Source organism: Falco biarmicus, chromosome 6 (assembly GCF_023638135.1).
Source record: "Falco biarmicus isolate bFalBia1 chromosome 6, bFalBia1.pri, whole genome shotgun sequence".
NCBI lineage: Eukaryota > Metazoa > Chordata > Aves > Falconiformes > Falconidae > Falco > Falco biarmicus.
Window position 1 is genome coordinate 90,113,831 of NC_079293.1, and position 26,016 is coordinate 90,139,846.

Below are 26,016 nucleotides of genomic sequence, written 5' to 3' on the forward strand. Positions count from 1 at the left end.
GGGGAAGCAACCAGTGCAGTTGCTCACCTGGGTCTGAATTTACTTACAGAAAGAAAAAAAAAAAAGTCTTTATTCCTCAAAGGAGGTTTGGGGAATCTGGACTGTGGAGCCCAGGGGATATTTTCCCCTAAAGACACCTTTCAGTTTGAAACTTTTTTGTGCTTAGTCTGCCATCTACTTTTTCCTCCTGTCCTGGAGTCTCTCTGACACGGCTTGTCGCGGTGCGATTCAGAGCAGGCGTTCTGGGACTCTTCACCGACAGCAGGCTGGAACACAATTTTCTGAGTGGAAAAAATGCTCTATGAAGCTGAGTTTCACATCTCTTCTTTGGAAAAGATGGCATAAGCATCCCCCGAAAAATCAATCATTTGAATGTGTTACATTTGATTTATATCTGAAACATCCCCCTCAAAAACTTCTTGGCATTGTGGCTGTGGCTGCTGACATTTTCCAGCGACGAGCAACAGCTCTAACGCCAGCGCTAAAAGCACAGGAACATTATAAATGTATAAGACGGCCTGAGAAGAGCTGCTTGCTGTCCTTTCTCTTGGCTTAAACATCACACTTTGGTTTGCAGTCCAAAGTAGTTCATAATGAGAGCGTAAGTAAGCAGCTGGATGAGGATTAAATCTAACACCAAATCTAATGCATCTTATTCTTTTTCACACTGGTGGAAACCCTCTCTGGTCTCTGTCTTGCATCATCAATATTACAGGCATCTCTATTTTAGCTCTTCTGATTCATACCTCATCTCTCCGTCTCTGCAGAAATAGAGACGACCACCACTTTTCGCTTTGACTACACTATGTATATATTTAAGGCATCTTTACTTTCAACTTTCAATACAACATCTACTCCTGCTAGGGTGACCATATGATCACAGAAAAGAGAGCAGAAAGAAAAACCAATGTCAAAGAATGACATTCATTATTTAAAAAAAGAAGTTGTTTCTTCCTCTTAATCCTTCCTTGTTTTCCGTTAGCAGTTCAGCAACTAGAGATCATTTCTTGCAACGTATTTTCAATGCACCTAATGCAGCTGGTTGTACCCTAGAATCCTTGAACCACTTTCCAGAGATGAGAGAGAGTTAAGGAAGAAAAATATTTCCATACTTTTCCTTCGGAGCCACCCACATGTGATGCTTCCAAAGAATCCGGTACCTCCAGTGAAATATTTTGGGCTCCACAACTCACAAAAAATGATCCCATGCTACAGGCACCAACCCAAGACTATATTAAATGGAAGGGGCTTAATAGCAGCATGTGCTATATTCATTTTGAGACCATGTTGCTCCGGTCCCTAATAATATTGTTGACTTTTTGGGTCTGTTATCCATGGATGGAGCACCTCCAGGTGCACGACGGCAGACAAGTACCTCTCAAACGCAAAACCAGGGCATTTAACAGCAGCTGTATTTAAAAAGTGGTCCTACAGCTACTGGTGGATCTGCTGGTTAATATTTATACATCAGCTAAAAGCAGCTTTGAAAAGGCACTTTTTCAGCCACATGTACGGTTAATGATTAACATGCTTTTGCATGAAGAGGGGAGGAGGAACAGGTGTAGCAAAAAGAAAACAACAGCAGGAAAAAGATTGTTAGAGGAAAAAAAAAGTAAAGGTCAAAAAGTGGAGAACCAGTCCATCCTGAGAGCTGCTAAGTGTAGCAGCCCACAGTAAATGAAGGATGGTGCGGTTTCATTTTGGGGAGAAGAAAATTTGCCAGTCAGTACAAAACTCCACTACGGCAATTTTGAAGAAACAGTTTTCTCCAGGTGCTTCTGCTGCCCTTCATTTGAGGTTTTCAAGGCTGGGCAGCACTCTTTGAAGCAAACACAGAACTGTTTCTTGTCGGGAGGGAAGAAAGCCCCTGCAAAACCTTTACCGCTCCTTTTACATCACTAACATCGAGCACTACAGATGTAACTGTCTAACATGGACAAAAGACTTCTGGCTGAAGAAACCAAAATTAGCATCTATTCTCTTCTTTCTTTTAGTGAACAAGCAGCATGACAGGGCATCAAAATAAGTCATCTGAGACTTATTTTCTGCAAAGTACAACACAACTTAGGATGGAAAAAGCAAAATCTGAAGCACCCTTTAAAGAAAGTCTCCTGTCTCAGAAATACTCTTAGCTTAGCATGATTTGGAAGGTTTGTTAACGTATTCATTATTAAATGGCATGCATCTGGCAAAGCCTGAAACATGATCAGACCTTTCAGGAGTTGTAGTGGGTTTGTTTGCACGGTAAGGCTTTGGTAGCAGGGGGCTACAGGGGGGCTTCTGCCAGGAGTTGCTACAAGGTGCCCCCACCCCATGCCCGATGGAACCCAGGCCAGCAGCTCCCAGCCGGGGCCAGCGCTGGCCACAGCCCAGCCCATCAGCAACAGTGGTAGGTCCTCTCGGACAGCATATGCAGAAGGGGAAAAAAATAAATCTGGACAACAGAACTGCAGCTGGAGGCAGGAGTGGCAGAGGCCGCTGCGAGGGACCGACCCCAGCCCCATTCCGGGGGGAGGAACCAGAAGCGGGGGACGGTGGCTTCAGGTTCCCACGTTCCGTTCCCATCCCCCTCCTCTGACTCCGATGGGAATAAATCAAACCGATAGTAATATCAATAAATTAAACTGATTTCCCCGGGGCGAGCCCGCTGTGCCCGTGCCGGTGATCGCTGAGCGCCCCCCCTGCCCCCCCCGGACCCACCAGCCTGTCGCTGCGTTTGCTCCCCTGCCCGGCTGAGGAGGGAGCGATGGGGCTTGGGGGGCACCCGCCACCCCACCAGCACCAACCCACCGCAGGAGTTTCGCTCCTTTCTGAGCGGGGCCATCAGAGAGCTGCCACCCCCGGCTGCACGAACCGCGCCACGAGCCACGGCACTGAATCACTCTGCTGGAGACCTCCCGCATCTGCTTCTTAGAAGTTTCCTCTTGCTCAACCCAACAAGTTCTGAAAATTGCCCTGCCACATGCCTGCAGCACTGGGAAGAGCAGTAGGTACGAAGCACCCCACTCGTACGAAGTGCAGTATGTACGAAGAGCAGAAGGCACGTACGAAGCACCCCACTCATATGAGGGGAACAGTAAGGCAATGGCATATCTTAAATATCTCATCAAAGGCTGGGTTTATTACCAGCATTTTATACTCTGCACTAGCTGTATGGACTGCACGAGAAAGCAGACGCCCCTAACTCAGTAATGTGAACCCCACGGTGGCAGGGAAGCTCACACGAAGCTTTCCCATTAACACCTGAGCCGGTCCAGTTATTTGAAGCAGAGATGCCAGTTCACAGGGCAAGCGACTGCCTTCAGAGTTTCAAAACCAGAAATTCAGTAATCCATCAGCAGTCATTAGTCTTCCATTTAATCTCTGATGCCCTTACTGTTTTGCTCATGGATTATCCAGCTCTGCTTTAAAAATTGTAGACGGAGCACCAGACTCATATTTTACAAAGCCATAACACATTCAGAGTGAGAACAGTTTGTGTAAGGTTGCAATCCTGTTGCATAAGCTTTACAGGAGACCGGATTGTACGTGGATTTCATCTTGATCAATGTGTCTGGTCTATAATCTAGTTTCCAAAAATATCAGTGTAGTTCCCTCTTTGTAAGAAAAAGAACCTGAAAATGTTTGAGGCGAGCTGACGAGATGATGCTTGCTATGAATAAGAATGTTTATGTTGGTGATGAATTAATGTTTGCATAAATCTTTGTGTGACACTAGCTTTTTATCCTTCAGAGTGAGCTTTTCATGAATTTTGTATGTGTTTACCATCCATTAAGTATGGTACTTATAAATCCAGATTGACTTCCATAGAAAAAAAGAAGAGTTTTAAAGAAGCGGGGAGGAACCTCACAAATCAATTCCCTCTGTCCAGATGACAACAACTGAACTCATTTTTTAAGTAAATGAACTTGGTTTTAAGTTATGGTTTAGCACGGGATCAATATAAGCTGGCAATGACAGCCAACAGCCAAATGCAAGCCTGGATGAATCTTCAGAGCTGCAAGACAGGTTTTGTATCTTAAAACTTGGAGGAAGATGAGGGAATGTGAAAGATGTAAGATTATGGCCAAGGAGTCTTTCAGATCCTCAAATCTGCAGAAGAAAAACTGCCTTTGAGACTTGCTTCCTTAGGAAATGAAGTCTGGGCAGCAAGCAGTCCCATCCCTCCTCCCATCCAAATCAAGGAAAAAGCAAGTGGCTTTTGAAGCTCTTTGAAGCTCCCTGTGCCGGGAGAGGGCCGATCACTAATGACCAGGAGAAACAATAAGCAAAACTAAAAACAATGGGACCTGCTCCAGTCTGCAGCTCCAGACATTGTTCCAGGAGCCCCCAGGAGCCTGAAGGAATTTTAACTCCTTTTCACCTGTATTTCACTATTTTTCTTCCCCCAGGATGCCTACGGGTGCACTCAAGATTACTTGTGAGGAAAGCGTCTGGCCTGACAAAGGGATTCCTCCTGTTTTTCAGTTTTTATAGCGGATGCTTTTGGAATTAGAGCTCTAATCAGAGTGCTCCTTCTACATCCATTAAAAGGCAAAAAAACAAAACACAGTCCAAACTTCAGACTACAAACTTCTGCTATTACATCCAGCAATCGTGATTAATTTAAGCTTGAGTATTGTCAGTAAAGTAAGGAAGTGCCAGCATAATGGCCTCTGCTGATATAAAAGTGCCTTGCTCCGATGCGTTTTACTCTCATTGGAAGGTTTCATTAGCAACATTCACTTTTTTTTTTAAGCTACAAAAGCTTGTTTTTCTTAAGTACCTATCAGTATTATTCTTCTTGGAAAAAAACAGTACACTTTTGACCTGCGCGTCTTGGAAAAATCTCATAGGTTAAAGCTAGAGAGAGCAACACACTCAATATCCTAATCAATATAGCATTCAATGTCCTGACTTTCAAGAGGCTGGTAGTAAACTCAGCCACGAATTATTATCTGGGAATCTCAGCGTATGGGTTAAGCAGTGCACGGCAAGAGGGAAGAGAACCCCCTGGTTTCATCTGACGAGAGCACTTGGGCTGCAACCTGCTGGCTTGGATCCTTCCTCACATAAGAAATTAGCTTAGCATCACCAGAAAGCTTCAGCATTTCTTTCTTATAACTCTGTTTATTGATGCCTGTCAAGATGTTTGTTCTAAAAATTTTAGGGAACTGGGATCTATGGAACCTGCTAATGAAAGTTGTATTACGTTCAGTTGAGATTGATGCTGCATCTGGGTTGGGTTTATTCCTTCATGCTGTTAAACACAGATGAGCTATTGTATCATTAGCAAATGAGGTAAAACAATCAATATTCTGTAACATGAAAAGCCAAGTTATTTTGGGCAATCAGTGTGAAAAAAGGCACAATGCATCTCCATAGCCCTTTCAATTTTGCTCCCGGGGTGCATTTGTTTTCACAGCTTCCCTTGCTATACACATCCTGAACCTTCTTAAAACTGCGACCCACAAGAACACTGATAGAGTAACTAAACACAGATTTCAAGTTACAAAACAAAGTTGTTCACGTTTGCTAGTAAAACAATCCCTGTTCCTGTTGGAGCGAGCTTCAAAAGACCTCAGCTAACTCATGCTGCAGATAAAGCTCTAAAAATAGCGTGCCCTTAAGAGAGTTTTGACCAAAACAAATTATCTAGTTTAGTAAGCATCATTCCCTCCTTATCCTCTGAATGTTATGCTTGCCAAAGGAATTAGGAAGATAAAACTGCTATTTTTATTTCTGAAAACTACCAAACCTACAGGCTCCTAACTGAGTTCCATCACAGAGGAGTGCAGCAGCCCGAGCTATACGGTGTTGGAAATGAAAGCCAGAAAATGGTTAATTAGCCCTTCAAGTATCTTCTCCCAGATAACAACCAACAGAACAAGTGGAAATGGCCTCAAGCTGCTCCAGGGGAGCTTTAGATTGGATATCAGGAAAAGTTTCCTGACTGGAAGGGTGGTCAAGCACTGGAACAGGCTGCACAGGGAGGCGGTTGAGTCACCGTCCCGGGGGTGTTTAAAAACCACGTAGGTGCGGTGCTTGGGGACATGGGTTAGTGGTGGCCTTGGCAGTGCTGGGCGAACGGTTGGACTCGATGATCGCAAAGGTCTTTTTCAACCTAAATGATTCTATGCATCAAGGAAAGGGTAGGATATATTATAGTAACAATTCCACAAGTTCAGCCTGAACTGGTCCTGGATTATCAGTTGTTGACTCTCTCCTCAAAGCACGGGACTACAAATACTCCCCCTGAAGCTTGTCATTGAGCATCCCAAATTAAGCTCCAGAACAAACCCAAAACTGAAAATATTTTAAGTAGCTGTAATTTAAGTAATTCACAGATGACTCTCAAAAATACAGGATGGACACAGGAAAAGACCACGACTTCCAATGAGGCTTTTCATTAAAACATCCCTGCTTAAACAATCTGCTTTTCTCCACAGTGGTGTTAAATGTTCAAGTTCCATGTTTCAAAAATTACCTCTTCCACTACCAGGGTATTTACTGGATGGTTTAATCATGCCAAACGTGTCACGGAAGCTTTGTTACCGTTTTTTCTATAGAGGTGGTTTCATTGGCAGACTTGGGCATCTCACCCACACAGATAACCCCCACCACAAATCCTAGAAATCAACTCAGATTTGCAGATTATCAGTCTACTATGTCCATCTGCTACACTACTTTAAAATATCCCATTTCTTGGCAAAACTTCAGCCCCCGGTTCCCTGATTTGGTTTTTTTTTTGGCCCAAGTACTACTGCTTATATTGGCTGACATACTATTGAAGAAGAATCTTTTTGTGTAGCCACAGTTAAAGAACAACCCTTACTAAATCCTGGTGCAAAGTTACTTGCTGGTAATTTCTGTACTTTGCATGTTTCTTGCTTTGAAATATATTATGCTGTACAATGCCTTTCTACCAAATACATTGTCAGAAATAGAAATTATTAAGAGCAGGTTCATAAGGCTTCAGCTCAACAGGAATGTAGAGCAGTTCATAATTTATCTCTGCAAGTGAAGGGCGAGTCAACAACCTTCTCCAGAAAGACCCTAAAAACCAGCAGAATGACCGATGTCTGAAGATAATTAGAGGAAGAAGAGATGCATTTAATTAAAACAATGTAAAATGGAGCATTAAGTGGTTATTTGTATATAGTTTAAGTACTCGAGGGAGGTGTGGGAAGACAGCTGGGTAAATAGTGAACACCATCAGTTTCTCCCTCCTTAAAGACAGAGAGCACCCACAGCTAATTTTAAGAATTAAATATCCTTTGAATGGGTAACAGTTATTTTTGCAGCACAGCTTAGTAATAAAATAAGCATCAAATATCAGAATATTTTTCTAAATTTGCAATGAATTCCAATTTTTCTGAATAACAGTGATCATTAAATATTTTGGCATTGTGCAACATTTATCACTAAAGTAACAAAAGGAATTCTTAGAAATAGGTACTTCCACTTACAACTAATAAAAAACAAATTGCTAAATGCCTAAGCTATAATTTTGATCATTTTTACAAGGCTGACGATTTCATAAAATACAGCTTTTACTGGACCCTAACCATGCACTATTTATCTAAACTGCTCTGTTCACAAAAGTATTCGTTAATATACTTGAATAAAAGTATCATCTATAAGCTTAGAGTGCATTGGGTGTTAGCGTTGCATCCTCCTGAGCGCACAAGGAGCCATGCTCCGACAGCTCCGTGTCAGCAACACAGGGTGCGTGTTCAGCATCGGTGCTGGAGCAGGCAACGCAGCGGGCAAGCCCCCAGCCAGCGCTTCCATGTAATTTAGCACCTTGACTTCGATCCTGAACGTTTTTGACTTCTTCAAGAAGAGACGAGATTAATTCTCTCCTCAAAGTATTCACTCAGAGTAAATAAAAATTAAGTCTGTCTTAGCAAGAACCTATTTAACTGTGCCAGAAGGGTCTCCAAATGTATTAAACCCCCTCCTAGCAAATGAAGCTTATCACCTCGGGGATGAGCGATGGACATCTCTCGTGTCTTCTCAAACCAGGCACACGCTGCTGCCGAGGGGCAGTGCCGTGCTCGCTTGAAATGAGCGCTCTGAAACGGAGCGGTCCCTGTGCAATACGGCCCGTGCTCGAGAAATCCATATCATGAGCTACAAATGATTTGCAATCTTTAACACTCGCCACTAACTCCGTATCAGCTCTGTGATGGAAACTTTCCGTAACAGTTATTGCATTAATTTCTGAAGTAGCCAGATAATGAAATTTCAGGTATTTTGATTTTTCTTTCTCAACAGTAGTGTGAAAACCTGAACACCGGTGAAAGACTGGATATGGTATGGGAAAGCGTAGCTCGCCTCAGCTTTTTTGTTATTTATAAACAACAACAAAACCCCAGGACACTGATGGAAACAGCTTAGAAACATGTAAGGGTCTTTTAATGTTGCTAACCAGTAGCACAAGAAAATGCACGCAGGAGACTTCAGCCCAGCACAACACGAGGAAAAAGCATCGCCGGATGGCACAGGCTGCAATCTGTCAAACGTCACAGACGTTCGCTAAATAAAGAGGCAAAATCTGCCACCGGGGCGAGTCTGAGGCAACTTCAGAAGATGGCAATATGCTGTGTCTCCCCAGTTAACTTGTCTCAAATCAAGCGACTGTGTACCGGTGCCTGACTAACTTAACGACCGAAAAGCAAACACATATTGCCAATAAAAGCCTCGCCACACAATTAATGTGTGTTGCCCAGAAAACAAAGTCCAAACCAATTATGCCTACCTGAACAGGTGGTGTAAGCCTTTCTCCCTCAGAGGTGGAAGCCAGGAACGACACCGGGATGAGGGGCTGGGCTGGTTCACAAAATGTCTGTAAAGCTTCTGGGTGACCTGGATATACCACGGCTGAGGAACCACGTGGCATCCTGACATGGGGATGTCATGGGTGGCTACCATGGCACAGAGCTCTGGTGCAACACTATGGTGGATGACACCTTGGAAAAAACAAGCCCTCTCTCTGGGAGAACATACCCTGCCCCAAAACCTTTTTCAAGGACACATTTGTAACCCATAACAGGCATCAGCATCTTGATTAGCGAGTTGGCAAGAAGTGGCTGGAAACGGCCCCCAGCGGACACCATGCGCAGCGCTGAAAACCCAGGTGCCAGCAGTTGGTGGCCAGCCGGCCAGCGCTGCCCGCAAGGGCTCAGCCCTCTGCTCTGCAGCAGACAAAACCCCCTTTCCTGTGAGACGCGACCCTACAACCAGGCACCGTACCAAGGGCTGCAATTCAGCACCCAGAAAACAACAGAAGACCTGTTTCTTCCCACAGGAACAAGCCGAAGAGCGAGCTGAATAAATAAAGCACAAGGCAAGCCAAGTTTTAGCCATCAGGCCCATATTTTTCAGGTAGCAAAGCCAAAAGGTACTAAATTTAAACACTGAATTATTTTTAAATTTTAATATAAAAATACATGATCTCCTTTATAGGAGATGCTGTTGCGGTTCTTCCTCATGAGACGTTCTCCCCCGCTACTCTTCTTTCACCAGACACCAAGCAAGCCAATGTGAGAGAAGCCTAATTTTGTAGGAAAATCTCTTTCCCTGCTGGAAAGAAGAGGGAGACTCCCCTGACCCCCAGCTACCCAGCCACCGCGATGCCAGGGAAAAGGGCTTTGTCCCCCGGCCAGGCTCTGTGCACACCGTTCCACACCTCTGCAAAACCACACTTTGACGAATTAATTTATAAATATTTTACACCCGGTGTTGAACCAACCTTACGCTACGATAAATTACAGCATGTGCGCGTGGGACAGAAGGCAGAATAGCAAATGACAGAAATAGCCTCATCTCCTTCATTGTTTATTGATTTTCTTTATCTTTCACTTAAAATGCATTTTAGAGAGAAGCACAAAAGACTTCCCTGCCCCTGCCCCTCCCCGATCAGATACAATTAACTTGTCCTGAAAGAATTTAACCTTCTTTTTAGTCATTCTCCAGAAACACTACAAAAACAAAGCTTTCCGCATGCTGGGAAGAACAGAAACAACCCCGAAGCTTTAAAACCTGGCCGCTGTGACCTGTGGCTCTCACTGTCCCAAAGCCAAATGCTTTGTCCATGCTGGCTGGGCTGCACCATTCAGCCACTGGCCACCACCTCACCACCTTTTCCTGGTTTAGTTTGCTGGGTATTTTTGGCCATGCAAATAACACGCAGAGTATGACAACACGGACGCGTGGATGTTTGGAAAGCGATGTGAAATTCAAGGCTCCAGCCTCTCCCTCAGCACCCGGGCAGAGGGCTGAAGAGGAAGGCTGTGCAGTGGCAGCTTTCCTGCCAGCAGAAACCCTCACCACAGCCTCCTGCACTTCGTATCTAAGCCAGCCGCGTTCATTAAATCTTCCTGAGGAAGCCCCTGGTCGCTGCTGCTCCTAAACCTAGACAGAGATAGAAACTCAGAACCTGGTGGTCAGAAACTCCTCAGCCCAGCCGGCGGAGCCTGTGCCAGCAGTCCTTCCTCCATGGTGGCCACACCACAACGTGAGAATTTGAAAAGTCTCTTTAACTTGGTATCATTTGCATTACAGGATTTGACAAGACAGCTCCTTCCATGGAAAGCACCACGATGAAATCCAGCCAGGGTTTTTGCCTTAGCAATGAATTTGCTGATACGTGATTTCAAAGGTATATATTTTATACGTACAAATCTCCTAAAAACCAAAAGTACACAACACTTTGTCTGGTTTACCATCAACAGAAAATTTATTTCTGTAAACTGTAACAACAGTTCACAGTAAACTGTATCAACAAAAATTATCAAGAAAACCTCAACTAAAATTTCCCTCTTTTTGACCTGTGCATGTACTTGTATGTTTTTTAAGGAGGTTTCTGACTATCAGCAGGGCTGCCCTTGCTCACACAGTTCCCTCCAAGGAGGGCACAGGATGAAGAGGCAAGGCAGACCAAGGCAAGCTGGGAGTTCAGGATGCAGACAGGTCAGCAGCATTCCCGTGGATTTATCCCTAACGGGGAAACTCTGTAAGACAGCGCCGGCCACTTCCTGCTCAGATGGAAAGGAACTAATTTGACCATTGTAGATCACATTTGAAAGCTGAATAGATGGTTCTTTTTTAGCATACACTGACATTTTTCAATAGAAAAAATAAACCAAACTGAGTTTAATTCTGCCTGTCGTCACAGCCACGCTGCCAAACCAAGTCCCTTCTGCCCCAGCCACCACACAGCGAGCAACGCGATGCGCCAGCTTCCTACAGTTTTACAATATAGAATGGTTAAGTCACTTTATTAAACCTACAATAAATCTTTCTTACTATAACTGGTATTCACTGTGAAAGCCCTGATGGAAAGATACACTTGCTAAAGATTAATAAAGGCAGAACAGTCTCAGGCAAAGGAAAGAAAGAGAAATGAAAACAGAATTAAAGAGGTTTAATTGTTTTTGGCAGAAGCATACACATCTTTGGTTGCAAGTTCAGAAAACTACTCAAGAGTCACACAGAAATATTTCTGTTGGCGACAGCTGACCAATTTGTGGATGAAGATTTTGTTTCATTTAGAGCATCAGAGGGACAGATACCCTCTTTTTTTAATTAAAAAAAAATATTTTTCCATTATTTCAATTACAAATTCTATAAATGCATAACCTTTAACACAAAATTACGCCTCTCTTGAATTTCCATCTTATTTTACAGTCTGAGAAGTTGAAGTGTAAAAGATGAAGTAATTCCACTTTGCACAGGTCGAAACAGGACACCCCTCCAACACACAATCAGCAAACTCTCAGCTTTTATTTAAGGATGATGTTACAGGCGCAGCTATTACAATGTCACTGAGATAAGATGAGACAAAGAAGTACCTCAGCAGAAATCCCTTCCCTAGCGCACCCTTCCTTTTGACCCCCTTCTTGCCACCAGCAACAAAAAGATTAAACAGTGTGACCTACCAAAAAGATGCAGGAAAATGCTGCCACTCAAGGCACGGCTGTGTGCGACTCCGGAGGGAGCCCAGACCAAGAAGGAGCAGGACAGGAAAAGGTGACAAACTCTGACCTCACCAAGGACAGGCGGTAAGCGCACGTATTAGTATCACAAAGAAACTTCTCTTCCCTGCAGCAGTCGAACTTGGAAGACGGCTTTTTGAGATGCCAGCTGAACAACCAACAGCCTTTTACAAATATCTGCAGGACGAACGGCGCTGAGGGCTGTTCGCAGCGAGCCCAGGTAACAGTGGTGCCCAGGGCAGTCGCTGCCAAGGCACCCACAGAGACGGGACTCTGCTCAGACACGCGCCGTTCAGAAGCAATGTTAGTCACCAAAGATTAGGTAGGGCACGAATCTTCCCAGCTGTCACCTTGCACTTCTTGGAGGCAGTTGCTTGAATTTTTTTATTTAGTTCCTGGTTTCTTCACTGTTTTTATTCAGACGCTCCATCAGGTCACGTTAATTTTGTATCCCCCTGGAAAAAGATCTTTCCCAAGGTTACCTCTGGCACCCTGGAACAATCTCCACGAACCTGTTCCCACTATCAACAAACTTTAAGGAACAGCCAAAAGGTCTGTAAGTGTATCAGGATCCATAATAAGAGAAAAAAACCCCAAATTACTTGCAGATGCAGACTGCTGTGGGTCCAGCCAAGCTGAAGAAGAACAAGTACTGCCATGTCTCAGGAGAAGAGCATCTGTCAGAAATTTTGCTGATGTTCTGGCACTGTACTTTGAAAGCAAATCCCCTCCTTCAGCAGCTGTTGGTGGGAGGGGGAACAAACTAAAACCCAAGTAATTCCATTCCTTTCACTATAATTCACATTTTCAGACACTGTCCCAAGCCCCTGGGTAGCAGGAAAACAGGCAGCCCGTGTAACGAGGCCACACTAAGGAAGAGAAACATCACACAGAAAAGCTGGAACTGAAGTCCTCAGTAAATAAACCTGAAGTAAATAAACCACTGCAATATTTTCAAAATTCCTGCTGTAACAGGATCTCTTTGAGCAAGTGATATTGCCAGTTCTCAGTTGCATCCTCAGTGAAATACAAGCCATTAGTAAAACAGAGCCGTAACTCATCACCTAGAGCCTCTCCTCTCCCTCCATACTATTTTACAAAAACCGAGGACAGCCTTAGGGACAGAGCATTGGGTGAAAGAACAAAAAAACGGCAGGGCTTTGCCCCAGGAAGCCTGACTCCAGGTAGGTGCTGCATGCCCTAGCAGAGCTCTGCAGGAGAAATGACTCGGCAGGGCTGCCAGCATCTAGGTGCTCCTTCACGGGAGGCTATTTCAATGTGAACGCAACATCTATCTCATCATTTCACATTTGAAATGCTCTGTTCTTCACGTTGTATTCAGCACCATGTATCTTCACCCAGCCCAACAGAATGGGGGGCAAAGTCCACGTGTCCTTCTCCATGGCACTTGTCTGATGCACAGAACCAGCCCTGGGAAAAGCCTACAAACCCGTGACTCTGGCATGCAAAAGGGATGGAGACACAGCGGGATCAAACGTCTACTGGCACTAATTCTTAGTAGATTTTCTCTGATGGAAGTTTTTTTAGCTGATGGTCCACTGTATCTTTCATGTGTTTCTATATTCAGTCAGCTCCATATATTCCTGGCAGCTGATTTATTTTTTTTAATACATATCTACCACTCAATTTTGAAATCTAATTAATGCTAGTATGACTTAGCTTCAGTCTTTTAAGCTCCTCATAAATCCACAGTGAAACAGGATCCTTTCTGTGAAATTCAATAGAATTATCTTCCTCAAGCCCATGGCAACAGGCTTGTGGATTTCTTTTTGCAGGAGTAAAAAAAAAAAGAAACTATTTTGAATCTCTGATCCTGAGATTAGAAACAAGTAACACCCCCCAAACAGGAGTAAAAGGTCCCTTTTACTTTAGATAGTGAAAATTAGCCTTTGTCAAGCCAACATGACAAGTTACTTAAATATAACAGAACCAGATCGTCTGTGTTTTAATGTTTATATTCTCAAGAGTTCTCCCAGGAGAAAGCTATTCCACCCAACAGATTTATCCCTGCCCCAAGCTTCCTGGTATACAGTAAGTTACTTTTTAGTCCTTCTGGCCACTTGGTCCTTACATGACCCATGGAACAGGAGAAAAAACAAATGGATTAGGGTATGCTTATAGTTTAAGTTCTCATTAATTTGTTTGTTTACTCTACCAAATTTAGCCCCTTGAGCTTATTTTGATTGTTGAAAACAAAGTATGCTTCAGGTTAGGAAGAACTAGTAACTGCAGCATCGGTTCAGAGGCAGGACGAACCCCTCAGAATCATGACCACCGCAGCCAGCTTGTGAGCACCATCACTTTGAGCAAGCTTCCTAGCAGAGCCTCCTTGAGTCGCGCAAGGCAGCCAAACGGAGGTCCTCTCCCCATTCCAGAAACCCCCCTCTGCCAGTGCTGGCAACCAGTGGAGTCTTCTGTGAGTCATGCTGTCCACTAACCTGGCCAAAAATCAACCCAGTAAAGCAGGCAAATTCTTTCTGGGAGAGGAAAGGAGCAGAGAGAGGGAGACAGAACTAAAACCTCTCAGCTGTGGCAGTTTGTCAGACCCACTCAAGCACGATGCATAATTTCAATCTTAACCTGTGCGCCAATTTTTTCCAGGACAGTATTAGCTAAATCACAGCACTAACCACCCTCCTGCCCCTTAAGGAGTAGGATACTGTTGTACCTGTAACTCCAACATGATTCTGGAATCACAGGAGGCTTTGCCACGCAGGGAAGGAAAATGATAGCTCCCCTGATGCCAATGGCATTGTCTAAACACAATTCTGAGCTGGTTCTGCTCTCACGCCTGTGGCCATCGCCTTGAGGTTTGTATGCAATGCCTTTTCCCCAGTTTTAGAAAATTCTGTTTCAGGTTTCAGAACAAGACCAGTAATAATTGCTTCCTGAATAAATTAAAGGCCAGGGAATTTGGGATATTGTGTCGTTTTGTATTTCTACTTTCAAAGCAGAAGTACAAAAGAGTTCCTTACCAGTGTTCATTTGAAACACCTTTGTAGAAGAAAGGAACCATTTGTATTTCTTTTGTAAAAGTGAGCAGCACTTTTCCACAGGCAGATTCCCATGTCAGAAGCTGTTCTCTTGAAGCTAAAACAGTACAAAGGAATAAAGCACTGATAAGCGCTAAGCAAATAATTAAAAATTAGTTTCTTCTAAGGTAAATAGCATTGACATTGCAGTGGGAATTAGATATGCCTGTTGTTTAATCATCTTGGAATCAAAGCAATAAAAAAAACCATAAAAAATATTTGACAAGTACATGCAGGCAGTGTGACAAGTGTTTAAAATCACCATGGTACCTGACTGCAACGCTGTCGCAATGACAGTGACAGCAAGACAGAAATCTGGAGATGTTTCAAATGAGACAGGCTCTGAGGCTCCCTTTTTGGATTCTTATTTCCTTGGGTGGAAAAAGAAAGGGGAGGCAAGTGCACAATGAAAAAAATATTCTTGCAAGAGAAAAGATCCTGCAACTTTGGCGGGGGGGAGATAGCTATTTTGTTTAACACTCCAAAAACCTAGTGATGATGATTGTGTTCAAGGTTTCTGGGTATGAAACCATCCAGGGTGATGGTGCTTACACTAATAAGCAATCTGGTACTTCAAAAACAGTACGTACTGTCTCCCCTCCCCTTAAAACATGCTCTTAACCTAGGAATTATTAGAAATGAAATACTAGAGGAAAAGTAAAATCTTTGCAGATACAAATAGAGTACGCAACAGCACCTTTGTAAGGCTAGGATTGGGACCCATCGTTCACAAGCGTGATGTATGGGACTAACCCACCTCACTTCCACACCTAGGAAGAAGTGAAGAATTTCTGTTTCCCTGTACTCCTGTGAGGAGCAAGACAAACAAAGGGGGCTGTGGACAGGGAAGCACTGCTATGGCAAATATTTAATGCGAACAGTGACTTTGATGATGAACTAGCAAATGATAAGCTCTGCATTCTCCCCCATCTCCATCCCTAACATGGAAACAACTATCTGTATCCCACTCCTGTGCTGAGACACATAAAGAATTATTACCCACGTGTGACATTTTTAATATGACAGAAATAAAAAGTAAATCAAAGGGAACACATATAGCGTTGGTACTAACGTGAGTCAAGCAGACCTCTGCATTTCTAGTGACTACTGGATTTCCATTGAAATAGCCAGATTCCTAGTCTTGCAGGAACCTCAGAAGAAATGCTCCCCAGGTACCTCCAGGGCTGCCTCCACCCTGGAAATTTCCTTCCACATCAGTAACTGATACTTCGCTCCTGTACACCTACATAAAGCAAGTTGGTAGGGGTGCAGCCTTCTGAGTTTGAACACAGGTTTCCAAAAAAAATAAAAGTCCATGGGCATGTACGTCTGCGAGGGGGTGTTACAAGAGTACCTGACACATTGCAATGACTCAAATCGGAGTGAAAATTTCAGAGGTAAGAAGGAAGAGGAGACAAAGTGAAGAGCAGGAAAAGCCAGAAAAGCTTGTTATACCCAGATGTTTATGCAAATGAAGGCTGCATATGAAAGCAAATATATTCAGAATTTATCAGGGGCATGGAGATATGCCATTAGCTTTGTAAAGCCTGACTCTTTCCACCCATGAGCACAGCACAGCACTTACTGTGCATGAAGGCATCTTCTCTGGTGATGCAACACACCCATAATTCTACGACGTATTTTTCCTGTTTACATTCTTGCGCTATCATTTTAATACCCAAAAGTACCCTGGAAGGACATGACAGTCCTCCTGCTTGTCCAGAAACACAGCTTGTATACATAAAGCACTTTGCTTTGATCCAAAAAAGTCACATCTTTTCCTCAACTTCTCACTCACTGCTTTCCACCTGGTTTGTCTCTAATAACCAGCCAAGTCTAAAGTCTAAACACAAGCCTGAGAGATAAAGATTTGTTTGTACAAAGAGGAGAGAGAAACTACGGACAAAAGGCTTCTTCATAATTTCAAGTGTAAGAGATTTGAGCATGTCTGTTTTAAGCACAATAAGTCATGTTCCATCCACCCTGGCGACCCAACCCTTGCCTCTGTCAAAAATATCGAGTGTCAACAGGACGCTGGGCTTTGCATTAACAATGCTTGTAGTGTGAAGTATGTTTACCACTGGGAAAGGAAGAGAAAAAAATAAATATCTATTTCCATATGCAACATACAGAGCTAGTCTTCTCTAAATAAATGGACCCGTTTGTTCATATGTGTCGATCTTCAGTTCTCAGAACCTATTTTCAAGTAAGTCCAACTCAAACGTGAAGGTCTAAAGAGGAAGATTTTTGTGAAGGCTACAAGAGATGACGGATGAAGTAAGGGGGCTCAGAGGGAAGAGATGATGACCCTTTGGTTTGCGGATATTTAATGAGACATCTGAACACCTCATCCAACACAGGCACAATTGATTGTCTCGGTACATCTACTAAACTCCCTGATGGCATCCTGTTTGAAGCTGAGATTGCCACATGGCCCACTAGTCCAAAGGAGAAAAAAAACATCAGAAAGAAGAACCAGTGTCCTCACGTGCCCTCGAGCCACATGTTGGAGCGTTAGCATGCAGCATCGTTCATACAGCCTGACGTACAATTATCATTGAGAGCGGTTTGCATACCTTCAGGGCAACTACAGCTCACTTAAAATGCAAATATGCTTACTTTTAAGCTGTCCTCTGCCCAATTCCAGCACTACTGCTAACCAGGTCTCCAGGGTAATAAGCCTGTGTTGTGTTCACGTGTATCTCGACTAGCAAAGCTGATTCTCAGCATAATCATCATCATGAACAAAATTATACAGCTCAGTTACATAAACTTACCACATAAAGCTCATTATTTAGAATACATTAGAACATGCAGGTGCCAAGTAATTCCTTGATGTTCCATCCCTATTTTTAAAGCTCTGCTTTGACATTGCGGTTCACTAAATCCACAGAAGAACTACTACAGACAAGGAGTTTCATCCACGCTTTCAAGTGAAGATTTCATACACTACTTTAAAAACACCCCACAAACGACAAAAAGCCACGCACACAACCCCAACAACACAACTTAATCTATTCAGAACTTCCTAGAAAAATAAGCTTTGCCACAGTGCAAGAAGAATGCAAGAAGAATACAGCATTTCCACATCACAGTGCTGGTCTCAGTACAATGACATAGAAAGACAGCATGGGGAGACACCTTGCAAACCCAAATCTTCCCCAAGATCCTGGGGATCTTCCCTTTGTGCTTTCATGTGGTCATGGGCTGGTTGACATGGGATGGTTTACAGCCCTCTGCTGTGCTGCACAATGCCAATAAAGAAAAAATCCTAGGTAGCTCTGCAAAAACAAAACAAAGAACCAAGTCTGAGAGCAAGGAGGAGGCCAAGGGGATGAAAAGAGGGAGGAAAGAGGCAGAGGAGCACCCTGAGGGTGTGGGGGCAGAAGGGTAAAGAGAAGCAGCAGAAGAAACGAAAGCAGAACAGGCAGAGAAAGGCAAGTGAGAAATAGGACTCACACACAGCAAGGAGTACACTGCAACAGCTGAACGGTGACCTGTACCTCTGGACCTGCTGGGCTCCAAGTCCTCGCCAGGACTCTGGCTTGGGCATCTCTCCTAGAGCCTCCTACTCCCAATGGCCCCTTCTTGAGCAGTCCTCCATGTAGCAACTAACCCTGGGAGCAGTCCCCTGTCTACCAGCAAACCCTGGGCAATCTTCATGTCATGGCGCATCGTTCATAAAAGCAGCAGAGTATCTCGAAAGCAAACCCTGCATGTCGGCTTGCCACACATTGAATGACCTTCTAGAGATGTTCCAAAGAAAACAACCTTTCTCCTCTGTCACAGGTGAGACGCTTTCTTGGACAAACAGAGCCCAGTGCTGATTGTTCTATAATGTACTCCCCGCCTACCCTTCCAGCCTTGCAAAATACTCACTTTCGCCAAGCAAAAAAGAGCAGCAACTGCCCAGGATGGACTTCAGTCACAGCTGGGCAGGCTCTGGTTTCAAAAAGCACAGATGCATTACACCTATCCTACTACATCAGTAAAAATTAGATTTTTCTGCATGATTGCCTACTCCCTTAGCTAAGCCTGAGCTTCACCTTATTGACTAGAGTGCATACAATATAATCGCATGATTAAATTTCACTATGTATAAAATGCTATTTGCTTCACACTTCAAAATTTGGAAGAAAGGAAGATGTTAAGGAAGGATGACGCTGGATAATACATACACTCACGGAGCACAAGTCTCCAGGCAAACCACTTCAGATAAAAGGCAGCATTTGACCTAAGTTCTAACAATGGGGAAAGAAAAGAAGTGCTGAAAGCATTTTCCCAGATTTTGGATGGGGAGGTATTAATATTCTGCTCCAATATACCTCTAGTTCAGATTTTCTTTGGCTGGAAGAATCCTGCTAATACTTTGTCCAGTGGCTTATGAATATCATGAGTGTTCTGCCTTTATTTGCATGCAGCCATTAAGCAAACTTATTTGCCCACAGGTAAATGTTCTCATGTGCATATAGGAGGTGCAAGCCTCTGCGTGCGTAGTCTTAAGAAACCCTTTCCAAACCCATTCTTGAAAACTGTATTAAAGAACACGAGCACTACAACACAAAGTTATTAAAATACAGAAAATGTGGGCATTACAGTTGCCAGGCAACCTTAAATAACCTTCTGCCCTTTTGCGTGTGCGCTGTAACACAGGCTGCCATGTCAAGACCTGATGCTATTTATTTTCCCGGCGAACTCTTGCAGGCACTGCCCAGGCAATGAATGGGGGCTGTGTAGTGAGGCAGGCTGTGGGCTGCCCAGGCTCCCTCGTCGTGCAGAAGCCAGAGGTGCGGAGCAAAGCAGATGGGGAACTGCAGGGAGAGAAAGAAGGACCTTACAGTTAGACCAGCTGAACGATACCCTGGAGAACTGGACTGTGCCTTTACAGGAAAGCCCATGAAATGGCAGGCAAGTCAAGCCAACAATATTTTTCCAGGTGGTCACTCACTGTGTGTTCTCCGGGCTCAGTCTGAGGCATGTGGGGTCTGGTTTGCAGGACTGATGTCCATCACAGCCGTGGCTGCGCAATCAGAAACGTATGCTGGCTGTACCACCAAGGCTTAGCACTCTGGGAACTCAGGTTGAGGGTATTTTCAAACTGCGCATCAGAATTAGTGGAAATCCTTATATTTATGTTTTCTGCTTTCAGATTGTATCCTTGAAAGGGGAATTATAACACCATCATAACTGATAACTATTTATTTATGATACTTTTACGGCAGTAAGAGGGTTTGCGTAAGAGTCTCCAAACTAATAAATACTACTAAAATAAACGGTGAAGAAAAGCGTAGTATTATATTCAATGCACACTGAAAACAAATATTAAATAAATAAAGACATAATGAATGAGGAAGACAAATTAGCAGCACCCTTTCAACAAGCCCTTTATTATTCTGGGCAGTGAATGAAACAGCAGCAGTGTGGGAGAAAACACAAACACACAACCAGAGCCAAGCAGAGGGCATAAAAGAAAGGAGGGTGCAGAGGAGCCGCGCTCAAGCAAGGAATGGTGCCAGACGGGGAATGCGGCGAGACAACAACGCCAGCGCCCTGGTCACAACTCTCTGCTGAAAGGAGGATGCCCAGTCCTCCGAGCGCAGGGGGAGTTGTTGGACACTGCTGTCACTTCCTAGGATGGGAAATGGTGAGCCAGGCTGACCCAGAGCACAGCACGCACCTGAAGTCACGTGCAAGTTCCTGGCCAACAGCAAATTTCTCACATCCCCTTTGCGTGTACAAGTGCTTGCGATACTCAGCCCTCTGGCGCAGCACTCTGTTTACTGCCCTGAGAGAAAGGAGTGGAAACCTCTCCTGGGAGCCAGGAGAGCTCGTGGAGAGCTGTACATGCCATTCAAACAGGGGCTGTAAGACGCGCACAAGGGGCAGAAGGAATGAGACTGTGTCGCAGGCTTGGAGCACAGCATCATACCTCTGACAGCCCCTTCCAAAAATCCTCTTCCAAAAGGCAATGACAGAAAAGCAACGTCCAATGCTCCTTGAAATAAAGTACTGCCTGTGCAGGGGAAAAGCCAACGGTTTAGAATAAAATTATGAGATTTGCTAAACGCGCTTTTCTTACCAGGTAGCTTCTGCATGAGGATTGTGGCAAGCCAACATTGTGGCAAGTCCCCCAGACAACCTCAGGGTCACCGGGATGTGGCAGCACCATCCAACCCCACAAGCCCCTCAAGCTAAGCTCTCCTCCAGCAGCTCTGGGGAACAGCCTCCTTCAGAGGCAGGCGCACAAGCCTCTTTGATCTCCAAGCTCTGCACCTGGAAAAACAAGCCTTTCTCTTTTTCTCCCCACCCCCTGCCAAGAGAGAAGGTCCTTGAAACCAATTGATTTGTCCACTTTCAAAGCCTTGTTCTCAGGTGGGGGTATTGTCTTTCTGCTCATTCTTTGGCCTTAGCATCCACTAAGCATGACTCAGTGTGTTTGCAGAGGAAAGTGTTACGACCCAAAGTGGCTCGGTCACACATCATAGCCAGACCACAATGGTATTTCAGTGCTCCCATCACTGCTTATCAGGCTGTTAACGGCCATGCAGAGCAATTTGGCATTTTCAAACCTCTAAGTACTTCTGCTCTGCAAACCTAATGCTTGCTTAATAGGACTTTAAGAAACGAAACCCCTTTAAAGAGGGTTTCTTCATCCTTTCATTTATATCTTGCATTAATTTAACCCTGAGTGTTTCGATTTAATGCAAATGCAGGTCTCTGTCACCCAGCAGCCTACACTTCTTTAGCTGATGGAGTTTAATGACATTCACTTGACTACTCTTCCCTGGTACAAAGGGAGGAGCTGCCTTTCTCTTTTGATTTTGCTTCCTAGAAATCAAAGGCTGAGACATTTTGCCTTATCTGCCCTGAACTGAACCAAGCAACAAGGTTTATCCATACCGTCCATCTGAGCGGAGCAGTTGTTCAGCCACCATTAATCAGTATGCAGTTCGGGCAAAGGGTACGATCCATCTCACCAAACTTCAGGCCCCTAGAGCTGGGCCAGTAATGCTTGCTTCCCTTTGGAGCCTGTGGGAACAGATCCTTCGAGAAAACAGTCCAAGGCAGACACCTAAACCGAACCAGATCTACCGCTCCCTCGAACTGCCTGGGTTCCTCCACGTGCTCCCCAGCAAGCTCCAGCTGGACGCAAACTGCTCCAACTCCCAACAGCGGCGACCTAAACACCACAGGACAGCGACAGCAACAGCAACATGGGAAACAAGCACGTTTTGCTACACACAGAAGTTGCCTGGATTCAGTCGGTATCTTTTCTAGTGGAAAAGGTCAGTAAGAAGAGAAACACTCCAGGAAGATGCTGTTGCCCATGCCTGCACCTTCAGCGGGAGCGAGCATGTGACTCCACAGCCCTTTATCACATCCTCGTGACACTAGCTATCACAAAAGCCAATTCTGTCAAGTGTCGTGTTTGTTCTCATCACATAATCAAGATAGTTGTAGGCAGGAACAGATTCCAGTCTAATTAAGTTTGATCAGACTTGAGCTTTTTCCCAGACAGATGCACTTTATAGCCGTCTCAGCATCATGGTGGTATTTACTGGGAAACGCAAGCGCTCCGTTACCATAAAAGCAGGCAGTTTAAAATTAGCTGCAGATAACTCAAAATGACTGCTTAGAGCACAAACGTAATTTTCTGAAAGGGGTTATTCGTTCGGAACATGATGCACTGCACTCATGATCTGTCATGCCTCATTACTTCAGACCAAGTAAGTCGGGCCAGTGTAACTATATACATTGCGGTGAGCTAGACTCTCCTCAGTGCCAAGTTCTTTTAAGATGCTGCCTTCCAGGCTGTAGTCTTAATAATAATAATGCAAAAATGGGTTTGATAATAGCTTTTTTAAGTCCTGTGGCCTATTTACAGGTTAAATGGAATGAAATTTTTTTAATAGCTCTTAAAGCACAGCTCCACTTCTGAGAGCGATTCAACAGGAATGGAATCAATTGACTGAAAAGTTTCGTGCCTGTAAGCTTTCAAATATCACTTCAGAGATTTAAAGAAATAGGTATTATAGCAGCTTTGCATGTTCAACGAAGGTTCAGAAGCTCTTCGAGAATTTATTTGACTTCCAGTAGTAACTTCTGAGCATCTCATTTGGTTAGGCCACTGCAAACCAAATGTAAGGCAAGCATGCCCCCCATTTGCATCGGAGCAGATTAGCCATATTTGAATGCAAGGAAACTTTGTTCTTTCCATCTTGCGTCTGCCTATCTAACTCCATCCACCTCATAGAGTTTGGGAACTTGGATTACAACGCTGTAATCTTCACTAGGTCTCCGCTGATCAATTTATTATTTGCTATAATTAAATCATTAGGAATGTGACAATGCATACAAGGAGGAGTAAAATTCAGCAGACATCCTTTGACTGTGCAGGGTCAGGGTAAAAAGCACTACAAGCTTACTTTTGTCCTTAAAACAAGAGGCTTTATACCCTTCTTGTGACTTAAAATAAAAAAAACAACCCTGAAAAACTTGCATCATTTTTATGGTTACTTTGAAAAGTGGGAGTATATTTCAAGCATTTATTAACCAAATTAAGCATATGCAATTTAAATTATGCTTCCCTTGTCTTATTAACATATTAATGAATATAGATCAGCCAGTTAAACTAAAAATATATCACAGATTTGCATGTCTGATTATCTTTGTGGAGTTCTGCAACTGACAATTTAGAAGGAGGACAGAAAAAAACCCACCTTGTGTCAAGGTCTATGCAAAATTACAGCTTAGAGAGGTTTCTTAATCAAAGGGTTGTTTTGTATCTTTTGTAAGCTAAAATCTCTTTCTAAATGAAGAGGACTTGCTCTTGGAATTATGTTCAAACTAGTCATTTCCTCAACTTCCAAAGCAGTAAATAGGACAATGATGTCTTAACCGAAAGCACTGCCAGTGATCTCCTCCCAACAATCTCCTTTCAAAGAAAATCAGGGAAACTTACGCTTCAACACACTGCCTCAGTATTTTCAAAAGAAGCAAAAAAAAAAAAAAAAAAAAAAACCAAAAAAAAACCAGAGGCAGGCAAGGAAACAGGGAAAGCTATTTTGATGATGAAATTGTTGACAGTAGTCAACTTCTTGTAACCACTGAATAATAAAAAACACCAACAAAACCCCAAACAATGAACCAGTTTATTTATTAAAGCTGTGACTAAGTCAGAACTCACTTGAACTCACTTGCTGCTCAACTGTACTCCTTGCTGTTCCCAGACTTCTAGCATCACTCCAGGCAACTCAGCCAAATCTGTGGTTCGGCTTGCTGTATTTCCCCACCTAACACTGGAGAAAATAATCAGACAAGCAATAGGAAAAGTATTTCAATCCTGTTTCTTGTTAATGACTGTCACGAATGTAGGTAGCTAGGAAATTTTCTAGAAACAAAGAATACTAACACTGCTAAAATACCAAGATTCCTCTGTTCTTGCAATCTTAGCAGGTTCCCACCTCCAGATACCACTTTAGATCATTTCCAAAACAGATACCTTTTCCACTCTTCTGCACATTAAGTCTACAATATCAAACTCATCCAACAGCTGTGTCTCTCATTTTCTATTCCTCCTCCGTTCTTGGAAGAGAAGCTAGCACTTTGGAGAGGTTACCCTTACTGCTCAGGGAAAGGTGTTTTACTTTTCATGTTCAAGAGTCCACTAGCTAGGATTTAAAAGGCGTGATCCTTTGAACACGTAAGTTTAAACGAGCACTTCTTTCATGGCAGGGCAGAGTTCTCCATTCCTTTTGCTCAATTTTACCTCCACCCTGTCCCTTCAACAAACTGATCCAGTCCTAAAACAACTTGGTGGGGAAAAAAAAGGGTGGGGAACAAAAAAAATTCATTTGGAGTCAGCCATTCTGAGCTCTGTAAATGCCTAACTACCGGGGCAGCATGCTGGTGAGAACAAGTAACAAAAGGTCCACGTTGCTGCAAGAAAAACACCTGTAACCCAAAACTACCATCCAAGACCCATGTGTGATTTTCCGTGGCAGTTCTATTACTGCCTTCCTTTTAGCCTATGTTTTTAACAAGATGAAACAAAGGCCAATGTACTAAGGTGCACCTGTAACACAAATCCATTTAATACGGAGGTAAGCGAACATGCAAATGGAGATGAAGTATTTGAGCTTCTCTGGTGCAAACTCCCACCAGCCATCTGCAGAAAAGCTGACCTATACACCACAGAAGTTGGTATCTGCAAAAAGAGCCTTGTTTCCTACAGTCTTCATTCACTCCCTTGGGAAGGGGCGTAAGCCTCTCCCAGAATTTCTTTGCTGGCACCTAGAAGCCCCAAGGTACCACTGCCAGTAGTACACAGTGACAGCAGCAAGAGCATCTGCAGCGGGAATGAGTTTGCTTCTGTACAAACACAGCGGGGTAGTATTCCAAGCATTTCACATGCTGATTAACTACATCTCTGAACAGGGAGCTCATAATACCTCAGAGTTAATGCTCAGTTACTGATTGCCAGGGACAGTTTTGTACACCAGCAAATTCCAGCAGCTACCAGTGAAATCACTCAGTTAAGAGATTTTGTAAATGGAATGATAAGAAGAAAAGGAAGGAAAAAATAGTGATGCTTACCTTTTTCTCATTTTTAACTAGGACAAGACACACAAGTAGAAGCACTAGAAGGACAGAAAGCCACTGCTTGCTAGAAATTAGCAGAGAAGTATCTCTTCCGTAAAAAAATTACACTGCAAATTGCCTACGAATTGCATTCTCCTGTTGCCCATGCCTTCTGCTGCCTGATGTATTAATAGAACTGTTCACCACGTGGGAATTCAATTTGTGAAGAAAGGTGAAAAACAAAGCTGCTGGCAGATAACATACAAGCTGCTCAAAAGAAATGATAGAGGTTCACTCTTCCCTCAGAAAAACCCTAATACATGCAGAGAAACACGGCAAGTTTAACGGTACGGTTTGCAGCGGTCTTGCTACTGGGCTGTGTTGATTTTTTTGTCAGATCA

The 26,016-nt window shown here is 43.7% G+C and overlaps 1 protein-coding gene across 6 annotated transcripts in view; it reads right to left on the minus strand.

Annotated features, from left to right (window-relative positions):
- The window catches only part of COMMD1 (copper metabolism domain containing 1), a 79,191-nt gene that overhangs the window by 23,343 nt on the left and 29,832 nt on the right, over positions 1-26,016 (minus strand). The window contains exon 3 of one of the 6 annotated variants that reach the window (XR_008822707.1): positions 14,978-15,092. The exons of 4 other annotated variants lie outside the window; for them this stretch is intronic. Coding sequence is in view for 1 of the 2 variants with exons in the window: in XM_056344468.1 (XP_056200443.1) it covers positions 24,328-24,333 (6 nt within the window). In the remaining variant the exon portion in view is untranslated. Of the gene's footprint in view, positions 1-14,977; positions 15,093-24,312; positions 24,334-26,016 lie in introns of those variants that run through there. One more of the 6 variants, XM_056344468.1, reaches the window with a different exon arrangement.